At 37.9% G+C, this 16,299-nt stretch overlaps 1 protein-coding gene across 2 annotated transcripts in view; it reads right to left on the bottom strand.

Annotated features, from left to right (window-relative positions):
* ITPR2 (inositol 1,4,5-trisphosphate receptor type 2) overlaps positions 1-16,299 on the bottom strand; it is a 499,301-nt gene that overhangs the window by 264,875 nt on the left and 218,127 nt on the right. For both annotated transcript variants that reach the window (XM_031000671.3, XM_055358014.1), the window contains 2 exons: positions 1,336-1,425; positions 1,089-1,214 (listed from right to left, as the gene is read on the bottom strand). In XM_031000671.3, the coding sequence (XP_030856531.1) occupies positions 1,089-1,214; positions 1,336-1,425 (216 nt within the window). The remainder of the gene's footprint in view (positions 1-1,088; positions 1,215-1,335; positions 1,426-16,299) is intronic.

Here is a 16,299-nt window from a genome sequence, read left to right as displayed (position 1 = left end):
TATGCATATTCCCTAGCTTTGCCTATTTAGAGGGCCTACAGGGGCAACACCCCAAAGCAATAAGCACACTCAGTTCTCAGAACTTTGCTCCTAAATACCATTTCCCACCAAATGGAAATGGGGCCTCTTGAAGAAATGGCTGATTCTAGAGTCGAAGGAAGAAGAACACAAGATGAACCTGGAACATTTTATTGTGCCAGAAAGCAAGGAAGTAATCAAAGAATGGTCGGGGGGATGTTAGAAGACAGATAGTCTAGCTCAAAGGAACTCCACTGGTCAAATCTGAGACAATCTGGAAATCAAAATAAATAATGATAGAACCCTTTATAACCTATTGAATAAAATGAACATATACAAACCCATACTGATAAAAATAAACACAATAAATGAATAAGTTGAAAGTTTGATGAAGAATGGGATATTTACTTAGTTTCACAGAACTGCTCCACAAAATACCTATTAATTACAAGGGAATTACAAAGGGAAAAATCAGAGAAACCTGGCAGACACAACCTCAATCAATTGATCAAAGTGAACATCATCAGTCATGGGACAAATCAAAATCGTGCACCAACAAATAGGAAGCAATGAGACGAACATAGCATCACTCCGGTTATATCCCTGCCAAAGATGCATAACTATATTAATCACGAGGAAACATCAGATGATCCACATTAAAGGACATCCTTCAAAATAACTGGCTATTTTCAAGAGTGTCAATGTCATGGGAGTTCCCGCATGAAGAGATTTAAATAAACATGACAACCGAATAGCGCATGATTCTGAAGTGGATCTTTTTTGCAAGTCAAAAACAATTGGGACAAAGGGAGAAATCTGAGTAGCGTGTAGGGACTAGGCGGCAGTAAAGTGCCTTGCTCTTTCCTGATATGGAAGACTCTAGTGTGGTGACATGGTAGTGTACCCTTGTTTGTAGAAAACATACACAAAAGGGCTCAGGGGTGATGGGGCACTTGGTGGGTGATTCATTCTAAAATAATTAAGAAAGAAAAAATTTCTTGGAACTTTGCAAAACATTTGAAATTGTATCAAAATAAAAAGCTAAAGAACAAAAAATAACCAGGACTAACCTTTTCATAGGGTATCTGCAGAAGATCCAACACCACCGAATGCGCCCCCATATTTTTCAGTAATCGTTGATGTTGATTCCGACACTTTTTATTCTGTACACAGAGTTTACTTAGCCTGATCAAAATCTTTAAAAGGAAGAGGGAAAGCATCAAATATAACAAATAACAATATTAAGTATAATGTATAAGCAAAACTTATTTGGCATGCAAATATAAACCTATATAAAAATATTTTGTATCTGCTGACCTCCTTTACAATCCGGTAGTTATTGCTCTTGTTGCTGTCAATCTGAGGTTTCTTTGTTCCATCCTGCACTGGACTTAAAATGTTCGATTCCTAAAAGGAACAGAAATATGTACTTTTATGCCATTTGTAGCTTGGTGTTAAGTTTATTTCTTTTGTATTAAATAATAAATATATTTTGTAATTATTTTGTAATAAATCTATTATTCAACTTAAATGTTTCTTTTGTACTTTTTTATTGCATAAAAAGTTCCTTGGCTTGACTGAGCCATGCAAATTACCGCTACCCCGTGAGAACCCAATGACAAGTTAACCGGAATGACCTATAATTATATGAGTTAAATTGTAAAGTTTTCATACATATTATTAGTGCATATCCATATGAGACATATATATCTCAGACATGCTGTGGCTTTATATTGCCTATATGAGAAGAAATAGTGAAAATACAGGGCATAAAAGATAATTTAATCACTAGGAATGAGCTGCAAGAAAAAAAGAGTGATGGAGCAGATCATCATAGCTGAGCACATCTCAGAGAAGGGAGCAAAGAACAATTTAACACAACAATTCTCTGACAGGTTACCATGGCATCCTTAAGAGTCACGACTCCGGGCCAACATACAGAACCATGAAAATGAAGAGAGAAAAATAAAAAGCAAATTAAAATAAAATGTTTAAATTACCAAATTAATAAAGCTTATTAAGAAAACCTGAAACACCAAAGATACTTAATTATAATAACTATTATCTGTAGTATCGCAAATATGGGGAGTGGACATATTTGAAACATCAACTACTGGCGTCACCTTATGAAAATCAAACACCAGTGACAAACAATTCCACTCTGAACATTTATGAAGATGTCATGCACACCTGGTACTAGACTATGGTGAATGGATCTAAAAGGGATACAAAGAAGATATGGTCCTTCTCACAAGAAAATTACAGTCTACCTAAGAAAACAGGGAGAAATACATCAATAAAGATTTGAACTGGGCAGAATTCACTATTCAGAAAGAGAGAGAAAGAGAACAGCTGCAGCTTTAGACAAGTTTACGAAGGAGGTCAAGTTTAAGGCAAGGTCTAGAAGGATGAAAACTGTCTACTTAGGCATAAAGGATGTTTAAATGAGCAGGGAAAAGCCTTGCCAGGTGAAGAAGAAGTCACCTTAGCCAAAGGTACTGCAGCAAGAACAAGCACACTAGTTATATGGAAAACGGCAAGAACTGACAGGGTCCATCGCAAAGATTGGGCAATCAGAGTGGGGTCTGATGGCCTCCCTCATTTACAATCTATTCAAAATTGCACTTGGGAGGCATGTCAAGTTCAATGTGGGTCCAGAACACCCTAAACTCCTGACTATAATGATGGTGTTAGGCGCTTGCAGTTAAAGGGGACCGTAGTTTAAGCTCAGGAAAAAGTTACAAAGATACATGAGGTCAATTGATATGATTTATTTGTCCCAAGTTGTTTCTCCTACTGTGCTCCAGGACAAATCACAAAATTAATAAACATCAAGAAAGAAAAAAATACTTTCCTTGCTAATCAAACAGTGCTGATGAAAGGCTTCAAGCAGCAGAACAACTTAATCCACGTTGAGCCAAAACACTCCTCACTCAGCTTTATATTTTTCTTTTGCTTCTTTTCTGGCAAATATTGTCCTGAGGCTCCCAGTCTCAACTTCACTTTAACAAGTGACTTCCTCCTCCCATTTTACTGTATAGACAGAAATGCCTCTACATGGACACTTTCTCTTTTCCATCCAAAAATTTCCAGTGATATCCACAAACCTGTCTATCTTCCCCACTGTGTCTCCAAGAACAAAATTTTTGATGCATGAATTCAAAAATTCCATCTCCTCTTCCTCTTCTCCCTGCTTCATCCCTGTTTCTTGTAAAACATCAGTTTCTACCCTTTAATCACTCTTTCTCATCTCTTAGCTTCTACCTTGCTGACCACTTGTCACTCATACTCACTAGAATTGGAAATGCAAAAAGTAAAAGATCAAAACACTGAAAGCCTTCAAAACATTACTAAGTTAGACTCCAGAGCTATATCGCCTAGCTATCATAATGAATATTTGGACAGAAATGAAAGTGGTCCAACCACCACTCCAGGTAAATAAAAGAGAGAAAAGAATGCAGGATATTACCTGCAAGACATGAATCATGAAGTGAATCTTAAAAATTATAGGAGAGGCCGGACGCAGTGGCTCACACCTGTAATCCCAGCACTTTGGGAGGCCAAGGCAGGTGGATCACAAGGTCAGGAGTTCGAGACCAGTCTGGCCAGTCTGGCCCATCTCTACTAAAAATACAAAAATTAGCTGGGTGTGGTGGTGGATGCCTGTAATCCCAGCTACTCAGGAGGCTGAGGCAGGAGAATCGCTTGAACCTGAGAGGCGGAGGTGGCAGTGAGCCAAGATTGCACCACTGCACTGCAGCCTGGGTGACAGAGCTCAGTCTCAAAAAAAAAAAAAAAAAAAAAAAAAAAAAAAAATATATATATATATATATATATATGAGAAAGTGTTAAACTATATATGAAAGTAAAGCCAATGTAGAAGGGAAAACACAACCCAGTGGCTAAGATGAATGAAAACTATTTAGATGGAAAGAGGCTAGAGATCAGAGTATAAAACAAACAGATTTTCCATTTGATAGCAAAAATAATTGATGAGAAGTAGAAACTGCAAAAGCTAAAAATATAATTAGATTTCCTTTTTCTGATCACAAAGGTGAAGGCTGGATTTTTAAAAGGCCATTTCATTTTTTTTCTGTAAGAGAAGAAATACTAAAACATATACACACAAACACACACACTTGTACCACAAACCAGGATTAAGACATTACCAGCTCTAAAGATTGACAAAGCTTCTTAGTTAGAAAAGAGATATTTTTGATATATGTCAACTTTAAAGAAAGCTGTTAAAAAGGCAGGTGAAGCTTTGGTCGATATCTTTAAGCCTGTTTTTCAAGCAATAATCTGAAGAAAAAGCAACTGTCTTGTTTTAAGAAAAGTAATCTTAGGTAAAATGTACTACATTACAAAAAGTTATACTCTTTAGTTCAGCCCAGGTGAAGATATAGACAATGCTAAACTCTGTATGTGTGGGAATTGGTGAAAAATAATGATTTTAATTTAAAATTGCTAGCAGTCAACAAAAGGCAGCGACATTGGAAAATTCAACAACAACCCCTTTTAATTTCAGAAAATAATTCAATTTAATTAAATTGAACAAAAACCCATGGAACATCTGGATGATTCCAAAGCAGTCATCAGGCTAATTTGAGAAATATGTCAACTATATAACTACAATTAGGTTTTGTTTTCTAATTCTGATGCCAAAATGGTCTAAATAAAGGTGCTCCAAAAGTTTTCCTTCTGAAAGAGCTGAAATTGGCTGTATTCTTCATGTCTTATACAATGCTTTACATTCTATAAACTTTAGCCCTACATCACTGGCCTAATCTACAAAACCCTGAATTTATTCTAATGACAAAATATTAGAAAAGTGCAAAATGTAGAAGTATGACTTATGCAGCATCCCAGAGCTTAATGGGCCTAGAAAAAAAAAAAAAAGTGTGACACTTAGAACAGTAAAAGGCTCGTAGCACATCTACAAATGATCCTTTTGACAATAGTGATGAAAAATAAATACGACGCTCCAAACGTCCTTGCATTTTATTGTAACTGCTTCCTATCATCTGGAGAACCTAAATTTATTCCCCCTAATAGAATATGGGAAACAGCTTAGTTCAGTGATTTTAGCGGCAGCTGTATTTTTAATTGCATAGTATATACCATAACATAAAACAGTAGGTTCAAAAACAAGAGACCAAGAATAGTCTAGAAATTGGGTGGCATCAGGGTTCTAGGCAGAGAAACAAAGAGTGAATATTGGTTCTAAAGATAGTTCCTCCCTTTTTTTTTTTTTTTTTTTTTTTTGCATCAGGCAAGGAAACTTTTACATCAATAGCAAAAATTATACAAGAAAGTAATATTATATGAACTATAGGGTAAACTAAATTTTAGCACTGTCTAGGTATGCTAACTCATGCCTATAACCCCTATACTTTGGGAGGCCAAGGTGGGAGGACTGCTTGAGGCCAAGAGTTTGAGGTTAGCGTGGGCCACATAGAAAGACTCTGTCTCTATAAAAAATAAAAAAATAATAATTAGTTGGGCACGGTGGGCTCACGTATAGCCCTGGCTACTCAGGAAGCTGAGGCAGGAGGATCATTTGAGCCAAGAGTTTGAGGCTGTAGTGAGCTATGATTGTGCTAATCACTCCAGCCTGGGCAACAGAGTGAGACCCATCTCAATAAATAAATAAATACTGGCACTGATTAATGGGAATCCAGCTCCTTAATTTAACCAAGGGCAATCATGCTTTTAAAAATAGAATTTTCCAAATCCTACAATGTAGAGCTGCCTACATCTGCAGCTGCATGATTAAAATAACTTGGTGCATGCCTTCTATTTATCCCTATCCCACTGAAGTTTAAGGAGGTCCATCCTCAGCAAAGTTGCCAAGTCAGCAAGACTGCAAGGCCTTCTGCTCACCGTCTGTACTGGTAGCCTTCTCTGGTGCAACCATTCTTTAAACCAGTCAGTGACACCATAAACCAGCCACCCTCCCCCCAACTTCAGGTGCCAAATGCTTTCCTTCTTCTATCCTCACCTCCCTTCAAAACATGCAAAACAAAATTTTAATAACCGGTCTTTTATATTTGATTCGCCAATCAGATTATAGATTATAATGTAGTTGAAGCTGTTCAGAATAAATATTGCCTCTTTCAGATAACTGAATAACCCTCTGTGGGATAAGGAGGTTATCTAATGATAACATCATGTACTAGTCATTTAGGAAGATACCACCCTAGATCAACTTCTATGACCTTGCCTGGAAAGCTACTTTGCACGATCTTGGTATCATGGTTGTCGGTTTCTGCTTCCCTGGGAAGCACCTAAGGCTGCTTGAAGGCTTGATTCAAAATCCACAATGGGCAGAAGAGGCTGTGACCAGCATTACTTGCAGATAAGTTCCTTCCAGATGTTTCCTCAAGTCAGGGGCAAAGCTCTACCCTTCTAGAGAATACATACATATCCATAACCGTACCCCAAACCTTTTTTCCTTTTGCTCCGTCCCAAGACAAATAAAATAATGGCGGCCGGGCACGGTGGCTCACGCCCATAATCCCAGCACTTTGGGAGGCCGAGGCAGGCGGATCACGAGGTCAGGAGATCGAGACCATCCTGGCTAACACAGTGAAACCCCGTCTCTACTAAAAAAATACAAAAAAAATTAGCTGGGCGTTTCTACTAAAAAAATACAAAAAAAATTAGCCAGGAGTGGTGGCGGGCACCTGTAGTCCCGGCTACTAGGGAGGCTGAGGAAGGAGAATGGCGTGAATCCGGGAGGCGGAGCTTGCAGTGAGCCGAGATTGTGCCACTGCACTCTAGCCTGGGCGACAGAGCGAGACTCTGTCTCAAAAAAATAAATAAATAAATAAAATAATGGCATTTTTTGACTCATTTGATGTCGTTTTAGTTAGTATTTGATAATGTTTAACCTGATGTTCTAGTACAAAACCCAAATCTCCTTTACAATCTGCATCTCTGATAATAAATAAGTTAAAAAAAGTTCGTGCCACTGGGGTGCAGCATCTTTGCTTAGACAGGTATTAGGAAAAACTGGAAATGTTTAATGTAACTAGTAACTGCTTTCATAAGAACACATCAGGAACCTAGTGAGGAGAGCCTCTCCCCGGGCCCCCCACCGTCTGGGAAGTGAGGAGCACCTCTGCCCGGCAGCCCCACTGTCTGTGAAGTGAGGTGCGCCTCTGCCTGGCCGCCCCACAGTCTGTGAAGTGAGGAGCCCCTCTGCTTGGCCGCCCCACTCGCTGGGAAGAGAGGAGCACCTCTGCCTGGCTGCCTCACAGTCCATGAATTGAGGAGCCCCTCTGCTTGGCCGCCCCACTGTCTGGGAAGAGAGGAGGGCCTCTGCCTGGCCCGCCCCACAGTCTGTGAAGTGAGGGGCCCCTCTGCCCGGCTGCTGTGCAACCCCTCCAAGTGTGTGAAGTGGCAGCCTTGTGTGTGATCTTTCTGCGCTCCCCAAGTTTGCACTTTTGACACTAAAGTTTACTTTTAAATTAAAAAAAAAAAAAAAGAACACATCAGGAACCTATTACCATACAGCAATATGTCCCAGAAATTTTCTGATGTAACTCTAGGGATGGCTAAAAACTCAACAGTATTATGTAAAATGTAGAAAGCATGGGGAACCTTTTGGTCAACAGAATGGCATTTGGTCAACAGAAAAGCACTGTACAGGAAGTGAAAACAGCAACATAATAGAACCCTTAGAGACTGACTTTGATACTGATACATTGTATGAAGGAAGCTTCCCTAGTCACAATAGGGTTATAGCTCACCCAGACGGACATGGTTGTAAGAAGGGGGGTGTATGTATAAAATGTGTCAGAGGGACGAATCAGCACTGCCTTTTACACTCACTTGTTCCCCAAGAAATCATTACAGAAATGTTGTTGCCTGATCTAAAAACAAATGTATTCTCTGATTTGAATGAATCAGTCACTATTATTTCCTCATTAGCCACTTGCTGAATAAAAGAAACCATATGGGTACATAGAATCTTCACTAACAACTTGTATTGAATTAAGAACAAGTGGAGGACAGGCGCAGGGGCTCACACCCGTAATCCCAGCACCTTGGGAGGCTAAAGTAGGTGGGTTGCTTGAGCTCAAGAGTTCAAGACGAGCCTGGGCCATATGGTGAAACCCCATGCCTACAAAAAATACAAAAATCAGCCAGGCGTGGTGGTGCACACATATGGTCCCAGCTACTCAGGAAGCTAAGGGAGGATCGCTGGAGCCTAGGAAGTGGAGTCTGCAGTGAGCTGTGATTGCACCACTGCACTCCAGCCTGAATGACAGAGCAAGACCCTGTCTACAACAAAAAGAACAAGTGGAAAAGTTTAAAAAAAAAAGATAGTAACTTATTTATAGCATGAAGGGAAATACTAAGTTTATACTCAAACAGTATCAATTTAAATGTGGTTAGAAAATGAGAAGGGAACAAATTCTCATAAAAAAAGATATAATAACCAAGTAATTCAAATAACACATTCTGGAAGTATAATTGTTACATTGAAGAATTTATATTATAACCAAATAGGATAAGAATGTGTAAAACAAGCATTTTATTATAAACCAAAAGTTATTTTTCACATGTATGTCATGTGAAGGGGCTTATTTATTGAAACTCATCTGTCACAATCACCTTCAGTGGAATGAGCTCAGACATAAGTATGGGAATATGTATAATGATATAAACAAATAAATATACAATGAGGTCTGAGGCAAAAATAGAAACTGGAGACAAGAAAACAGATTCCATAAAAGGAAAATTCAGAAAAGCACTGTCCAAAACTAATGAATAAAAGCTCTGCATGAAATTACCACCGTGTCCCTGATTGGTCAGGTCAAGCTGCAAGATTCTGTCTAGAACACATGGACTGCTTCTGTCCCAGGCCATCAGGGTTAGACATTCTACCAAATTCTGTCAAAAGTCAGCTAATCGATCACAAGTTTGGCTGAAGAAACAAGTTTATGTAGAACTATTTTCCCACTGCACAGAATCTCATACCAACACTTGGAAAAGGAGAACCTTCTTAATATATATCCTTCTACAGGGATTTGCAACTTTGCTTGCTTCATCAAAGGAAAAAAGATCAGAAGCAGCAGGCAAAGAATGGAATACAGTTTTTGCTTTCAAAAAGTAATGAGATGTGGAGGTAATAGAAAAACTATCAGATAGGGAAGGTGTACCTAGGGAGAACTAGAGGAAAATCAGCAAAGAAAAGGAAAGAGAAGGAAGGGAGGGAAGGAAGGAATTAATTCATAATTAATAAAGTAATATAATTAATAAATAATAAAGATAAATCTGCAAACTATAATTCAAACTCCTATGAGGAACATTAATACTAAAAATGCCAACCAAAAAACTCAATAATAATATTATATCATGTCCAGTGACATATAATCAATCAAGAGCTTTTCTGACAGGCTTTGTAAGTAGGTATGTTTGAAATAATCATAGAGATAGTGAGGAATAGCATCCCTCATGCCCAGTGGGTACCTCTGTGGTTGCCATGTGTCATGCAATAGTGTTCAGGATTATGTCACAGCATCGCTCAGCATGGATAATGAAGGATAGCCTTTTCAGGGAAAGGACAGGCTACAAGCCAAGCAACAGCAAGAGAAGAGAAGGCACAGGTCCCCCCTCCTCCCATCTCCCTGCACAGGAGTGCTGGGTGCCCCGCTGGATAGTATGTGTCTAGATTTCCAAGCAACCACTTCCCGCAACACCACAGTAACTACCTATGGTGCAAGCTGGAGCGTAACTGTCTCAATAAAGGGACACACAAACTGTTCCGGCACCAGGCAGTGCCTGTTGTTTACAGGAATCTTTCAAACACTAGCCCATGGCCCATAGAAATTGGACTGTCTCTGCTGAGGGGAAGAAGCCACGGGTCCTATGAGAAGCCAAAATCAGTATACAGCCCCTTGGAAGAAAGGGACTCCTCATCTGCAAAAACAGTCCCAGCCACCTCGTTGTCCAGACAACCCAGAGTGAGCCCCTAGGGACATTTTTTAGTTAATTCTGTTCCTTACGTCACACATCCATTAAAAGAACAAAAATAATTATGAAGTAAAAACAGGCAGATATGAATCTAGAATAGATGGATATGAAAAAGAACCAATTAAATAACCTGAAAATGAACTATATAGTCCTTGAAGTAAAAACTAGATAGACAGTTTAAGCATGAGAATTTACATCAGTGAGAGTCTAAGTCAAATTTTTAAAAAGGGCCACCGTACTCCAGCTGGGTGACAGAGAGAGACCCATCTCTAAAAAAAGGTAAAGAAAAAGAAGCTGGCAACCATATATAGGTGAGTAGATAGATACAGAGATAAATATAGGTATACACACAAATAGAGAAACAAAATCACTGTAAGAAAAATTAACAATCAAAATAAAGAACATGAGGAACTTTCCTCTGAAGCACTGCAATGCCCATGTGACCTGCATCTCAACCCTAAATAAAGTGGTGGATGAACATAAAGGGTAATCCTGACTTAACCTACTCGGATACGGTTTCCTGAGTTAATCTTTCCTTCCTATATTTAGAAGTCAATGCATATTTGAAAGTGATGAATTAGTAATTGCTCCTAATGCTACTGATATTGTCAACTTGTTATATTTTAGCCTTTAAGCTTTCAGAAATGATGGTACAGTCTTTTAATGCTGGGGACGATAAGTTTAATAAAGGGAAACACTATAATATACAATAGATAATAAAGCTGCTAGGCTCGAGGGACGCAATGGGCTTAATAGACAACCAAATCCATCCCCTTCTCCTTATTTATAAGAGATCAAGTACGGTAATGGTATAATTTTGGATTATAAACTGAGATTTGTTAGTGTTAGTAGACAGACCATCAATTCACATTTATTGTCAACAGAGTATAACAAATTTACCACTGAGGGAAAAAACTTTTTTTCCCCTCACACTTTTATGTTATTGGAGATATTTTTTATTCTCAAAATGAAGAATCACATTAAAGTTATCTGGTCTTCTGATATCTAAGCAGGCACAAAGTTAGACCATTATGAGCTGTTTTAGAACAATGCTGATGGTGCTGTGTTTACAGCCTTTGTAAGATTTACTAAACAACAAAGGAGTATTGTTCGTATTGGCCTGCTAGTGTGTGTGCTGCCTGCTACTGGCTGTTTCCATTGATACTGTGATATATTTCATCCTGTTTACAATACATTGCCACTATCTTTGGCTGCTGGGTTATTGCATAATACAGATTATTTGGCTGTATATAAATTAGTAACTTCACAGTTTCTCATTTTTGTTCCCCTTATATTAATCCATTATATAGGTACCATTCTCCCAGCTTCCCAATCCACCTATTTGCATACATTTCTACTGCTACCTCACTAGTCCATGCTTTCAGAAGCTCACACCTGAATTCGTACAACAGCCTCTTAATGGGTGTCCCACCCCAGCCTCTTGCTCTTCTGAAGCATTCCGGATTCTGTCAGACGAAATTTTCCAAAATAGTATGCTCACCTCTCTACCCAAGAATCTTCACAGGCTCCCAGTTTCCAGTCATTGCAAATACAAATCGCTTATTCTTGAACTTTACTTCTCTTATTATTCTTGAATACATGCTAACTCCTCCCAGTCCTTCAGAATAGGCCTATGCGCAGAATCTGGAGTGAGGCCTTCTTTCAGTCATCAGGCCCACACTAGCCTCTCCTTTTTCTGTACTACATAGTTCAGTATTTAATCAACTACTTTGTCACCCTATTTTTTGGGTGTTCATGAAGTGTGTTCGTTCGTTGAAGGCAAGTGGAATATGAGATTTGAGTCCAGATATCAAACTTTAAGAACGGAAAGGAGAAATTCAAGTGTGCACAAAGGCAAGTTAGCATGAAAGCAACGGGACTGAAATGTACACTTTACACAGCATTTGAAAGAAAGATTTTACTCTGGAGAAACATGACAGTTCATTAAGTGTGACCATTCATGTTGCCCCAAACCCAGCATAGGTTTGAACAGATATTATTGAGACAAATACACAGGCTCAAAACAAAGAAGAGTTGTCTCTTGTTAAGAATGGTCAAACAGAAAATGATAAAGTGCAGAGAAATCCCTCCTGTATAACATCCAAAAGTGATTGATAAAATATTTAAAACATCTCTTTATAGTAGCAAGGCCAGAAACCCTGAAAATACATAAAAATTTCAGAGCAATAATCAAGCACTAGACTCATTGTTGGCTCTGACGGCATCAGTCCATACCTAATAAGCTGGATTCTGAGTTTTGCTATATCATACACAGACACACACACACACACACGGCAAAAAGGAAACAAAATCCAGATCCCATGCAAGATGGAAGGTCTGATCAGAGACCCTGGCATAGAGTCAGGAATACCTAAGAGTGATACCCACAATGATAAACCAGGGAAAGACATGGCCCACAGAACAGCAAAAGGGCACCTATCTTGGCCTTGGAGCTCATCAAAAGCAAAAGAGGAGAAAAAATTCTCTTGAGGCTCCCATATACAAGACAAGCTCACTTTCACTCAAGACTGGGGACCAGAATGTCCAATCTAAACGGGTCCCAAAAGACCCAAGCCAAAAGGTATGTTCAATATGGTTACAGAATGTAGTGTCCCAAAGTGCTTCACAGAAGCAAATAAAATCTCAATAAGGCCTTAACTACAGACCTCAGAGAAATTCCACATACAAAGTTCCAAAGAATGTGGGTTCATGACAATAAAAAATCACTGAACACCTGAAGTAAATACAACCCAAAGACTTTGGCAAGAATGTCCAACTTAAAACTGCAAAGAACCCTCCTATTACAAAACAACTAGATCTTAGATATAAACCTATTTTAAGTACATTTCTGGGCCCCTAGAAAACAAAGGACAACTCCCAGAGACCCCACCCTCCATCTTCTAAGGGAAAAATGTAACCTGAAACCTGACCAGAGAGCTCCAAGCAACAAGGGCACAAGATAAGTTTCCCTGAAGGCAAATGACAATACTAGATCTGCAACCCAAAGACTAAGGAAACTCTGAGCAAGTGTCTAGTTTGGGGAGCTAAACCCAAAACTCCTGCCTTAAAATAGGTATATAGGATGGGAGTAATGTGGTCTCAGGCTAGCAGCGCCCCCTGCCAACAGGCAAAGGCAATCACAAATACTCTAAGCAGGAAAACATACCCTATGTCAACCCCAGGACTAAGGTCAAAAGATACGAGCTCAAAACCTGCACCCAAATGTTTATAGCAGCTTTATTCATAATTGCCAAAATTTAGAAGCAACCAAGATGTCCTTCAATAGGTGAATGGATAAACAATACAAGGGACTATTATTCAGCAATAACAAAAAATGAGGCATTAAACTGCAAAAGGACATGGAAGAACTTAAACATATACTGCTAAGTAAAAGAAACCAGTCTGGAAAAGCTACATATTATATAATTCCAATTATATGAAATTCTGGAAAAGGCAAAACTACAGAGAAAAAAAATCAGTGGTTGCCAGGGACTCAGGGGTTCAGAAGGAGAGACAAATAGGTGAAGCACAGAGAATTTTTAGGGCAATGAAGCTATTCTGTTTGACACTGCAATGGTGGATACATGACATTATGCATTTGTCAAAACCCATAATTAAACAACACAAAGAATGAACCTTAATAAATTATGGATTTTAGTTTAAAAATACTGTGTCAATATTGGCTTATCAATTATAATGAATGTACCACACTTATTCTAGATGTTAACAATCGGAGAAAAAGAGAGAGGAGAAGAGGGACTATATGGGAACTCTGTGCTTTCTGTGTAATTTTTCTCTAAACCTAAAACTGCTCTAAAAATGAAGTCAATTTGAAAAAAGATATGAGTGCATAATCAAAGATGATCAAAAATATAATGAAACACAACATGAGTGAGAATAACAAGAAAATCTCAAGTACATCGGATCTCCAAGTTACCACATACAGACCATAAAACAGCCATAGGGAATCACAAAAATTAGAAAACAACAAAGCATGATAAAAAATGACCAAATATATTTGAAAAAACTCAAATTTCAGGTTTGAAAAAAATGAAATTTCAGGTATGAAAAAATGAAATTTCAGGTATAAAAAAATACAGTGGCTGAAGTTTAAAAGTAAATTGGTAGAGAAAACTGCAAAGAAGACAGACTTGAAGAGAGACTCAGATGAGTCTAAAAAAATTATCCATATGCCATACAAAGTCATAGGTAGACAAAATGTAAAAAGGAAATGAACAGATATGTACTATATAGTAATATATGCACTAATAAAGTTTAACATGAACTTAATTGGAGTTTCAAAGTTAAAGTACCACTATTTAACAGAGCAAACTTCTCAACAGTAGCAATGGAAGCCAGAAGACATGGGATAAAATAATCAGAAGTGAGGGGAAATAATTCACAGTTAATAAACTCTTTTGTTCTGCAGTAAAAATATAATAATTTCAAATTTATAGGCATCTAATGACATAGTCTCAAAACACATGGAGTAAAAATTAATAGAAATGCAAGGGGAAATTGATAAACGTACCATTGTAGTGGAAAATGTCAACAAATCTCTCTCACTTATTGATATGTCAAGAAAATAAAAATATTATTAAATACAGTATTTAAACACAATTAATAAGCTTGATTTGCCAGTCACCTATTAAGAATCCTACACCCATTCACATTCTTCTCAAGCCACAATGGACAATTACAAAACCTGGATGTACAATAGGTCAAAAAGCAAACCTCAATGAATTTTGGAGAAATGATATCATAATAACTAAATTATCTTGTCACAAGTTAATTAAGAATTCAATTAACAAAAAAGGTAAATTTTGCCTATGCATGAGAAATTTATTTATTTATTTATTTATTTTTATTTTATTTTATTTTATTTTATTTGAGACAGAGTCTCACTCTGTTGCCCAAGCTGGAGTGCAGTGGCGCAATCTCGGCTCACTGCAAGCTCCGCCTCCCGGGTTCACGCCATTCTCCTGCCTCAGCCTCCCGAGTAGCTGGGACTACAGGCACCCACCACCACACCCAGCTAATTTTTTGTATTTTTAGTAGAGATGGGGTTTCACCGTGTTAGCCAGGATGGTCTTGATCTCCTGACCTTGTGATCCACCCACCTCAGCCTCCCAAAGTGCTGGGATTACAGGTGTGAGCCACCGTGCCCGGCCGCATGTGGAAATTTAAAAACTCACTTCCAAGTAATTCTAAGAGAAAGAACTCACAATGGAAAAATTTTTAGTATCTAATATTGAAAAATAATAAAAATATCATTTGTCAAAACTCAGGGAATGCAGCTCCTTTGAAGGAAATTATACCACCAATTTTTTTTAAATCGAAAAGTCTGTCAACATAAAACGATAGAGTATAGTAGGATAAGTATAATAAAATAGCAAACAAATCCAGAATCTCAACAAACCCCAAAACAGACTATATTTAAGAGATGAGTAAAATTCAGGTGACCTTGAACGACATGAATTTGCACTGTGCAGGTCCACTTATACACAGATTTTCTTTTACCTCTGCCCCCCTTCAGACAGCAAGACCAACCCTCCCTCTTGCTCCTCCTCCTGAATCTACTCAACATGAAGATGATGAGGATGGAGACCTTTATGATGATCCAATTCCATTTAATAGACAGTAAATATATTTTCTTTTCCTTATGATTTTCTTAACATTTTCTTTTCTCTAGCTTATTTTATTGTAAAAATACACTACATAATTCACACAACACAGAAAATATATGTTAATTGACTGTGTTATCAGTAAGGCTTCCAGTCAACAGTAGGCTATTAGTACTTAAGTTTTGAGGGAGCCAGAAGTTATAAACAAATTTTCAACTATGCGGGAGGGTAGCACCCCTGACCATCCCCCAAACACTGTTCAAGGGTAAACTGTACATAAAACTGGAAAGATAGAGCTGGATAGAGCTAGAGAAAAGAAGAGAGCCATAGCAAAACATACAAAGAATGAAAAAGGGATACAAAGCTATGAATACAGCAGAAATTTAAAAGAGAGCAAAAGAATATGAACAAATTTATGCCAATAAATTCGAAGATTTCAATATATGGCTAGAAAAATGCACAACAAATTAACTCAAAATGGAAAATTTGAATGAATTTATAACCATTAAAAAATTGAATCAGTAGTCAAAATCTTTCCCCAATGTAAATATCATGTCCAGACAGTTTTGCAGACAGGTTTTACCAAACATTTATGAACAGATCCTTCTAATGTTACACAAAGAAAAAGGAATATTCTATAGCTCATTTTATGGGATTAGTGTAACCTCAATAC

The sequence above is a fragment of the Gorilla gorilla genome, chromosome 10 (assembly GCF_029281585.2).
Source record: "Gorilla gorilla gorilla isolate KB3781 chromosome 10, NHGRI_mGorGor1-v2.1_pri, whole genome shotgun sequence".
Lineage (NCBI taxonomy): Eukaryota > Metazoa > Chordata > Mammalia > Primates > Hominidae > Gorilla > Gorilla gorilla.
This window is presented reverse-complemented; position numbering and strand designations above follow the sequence as displayed.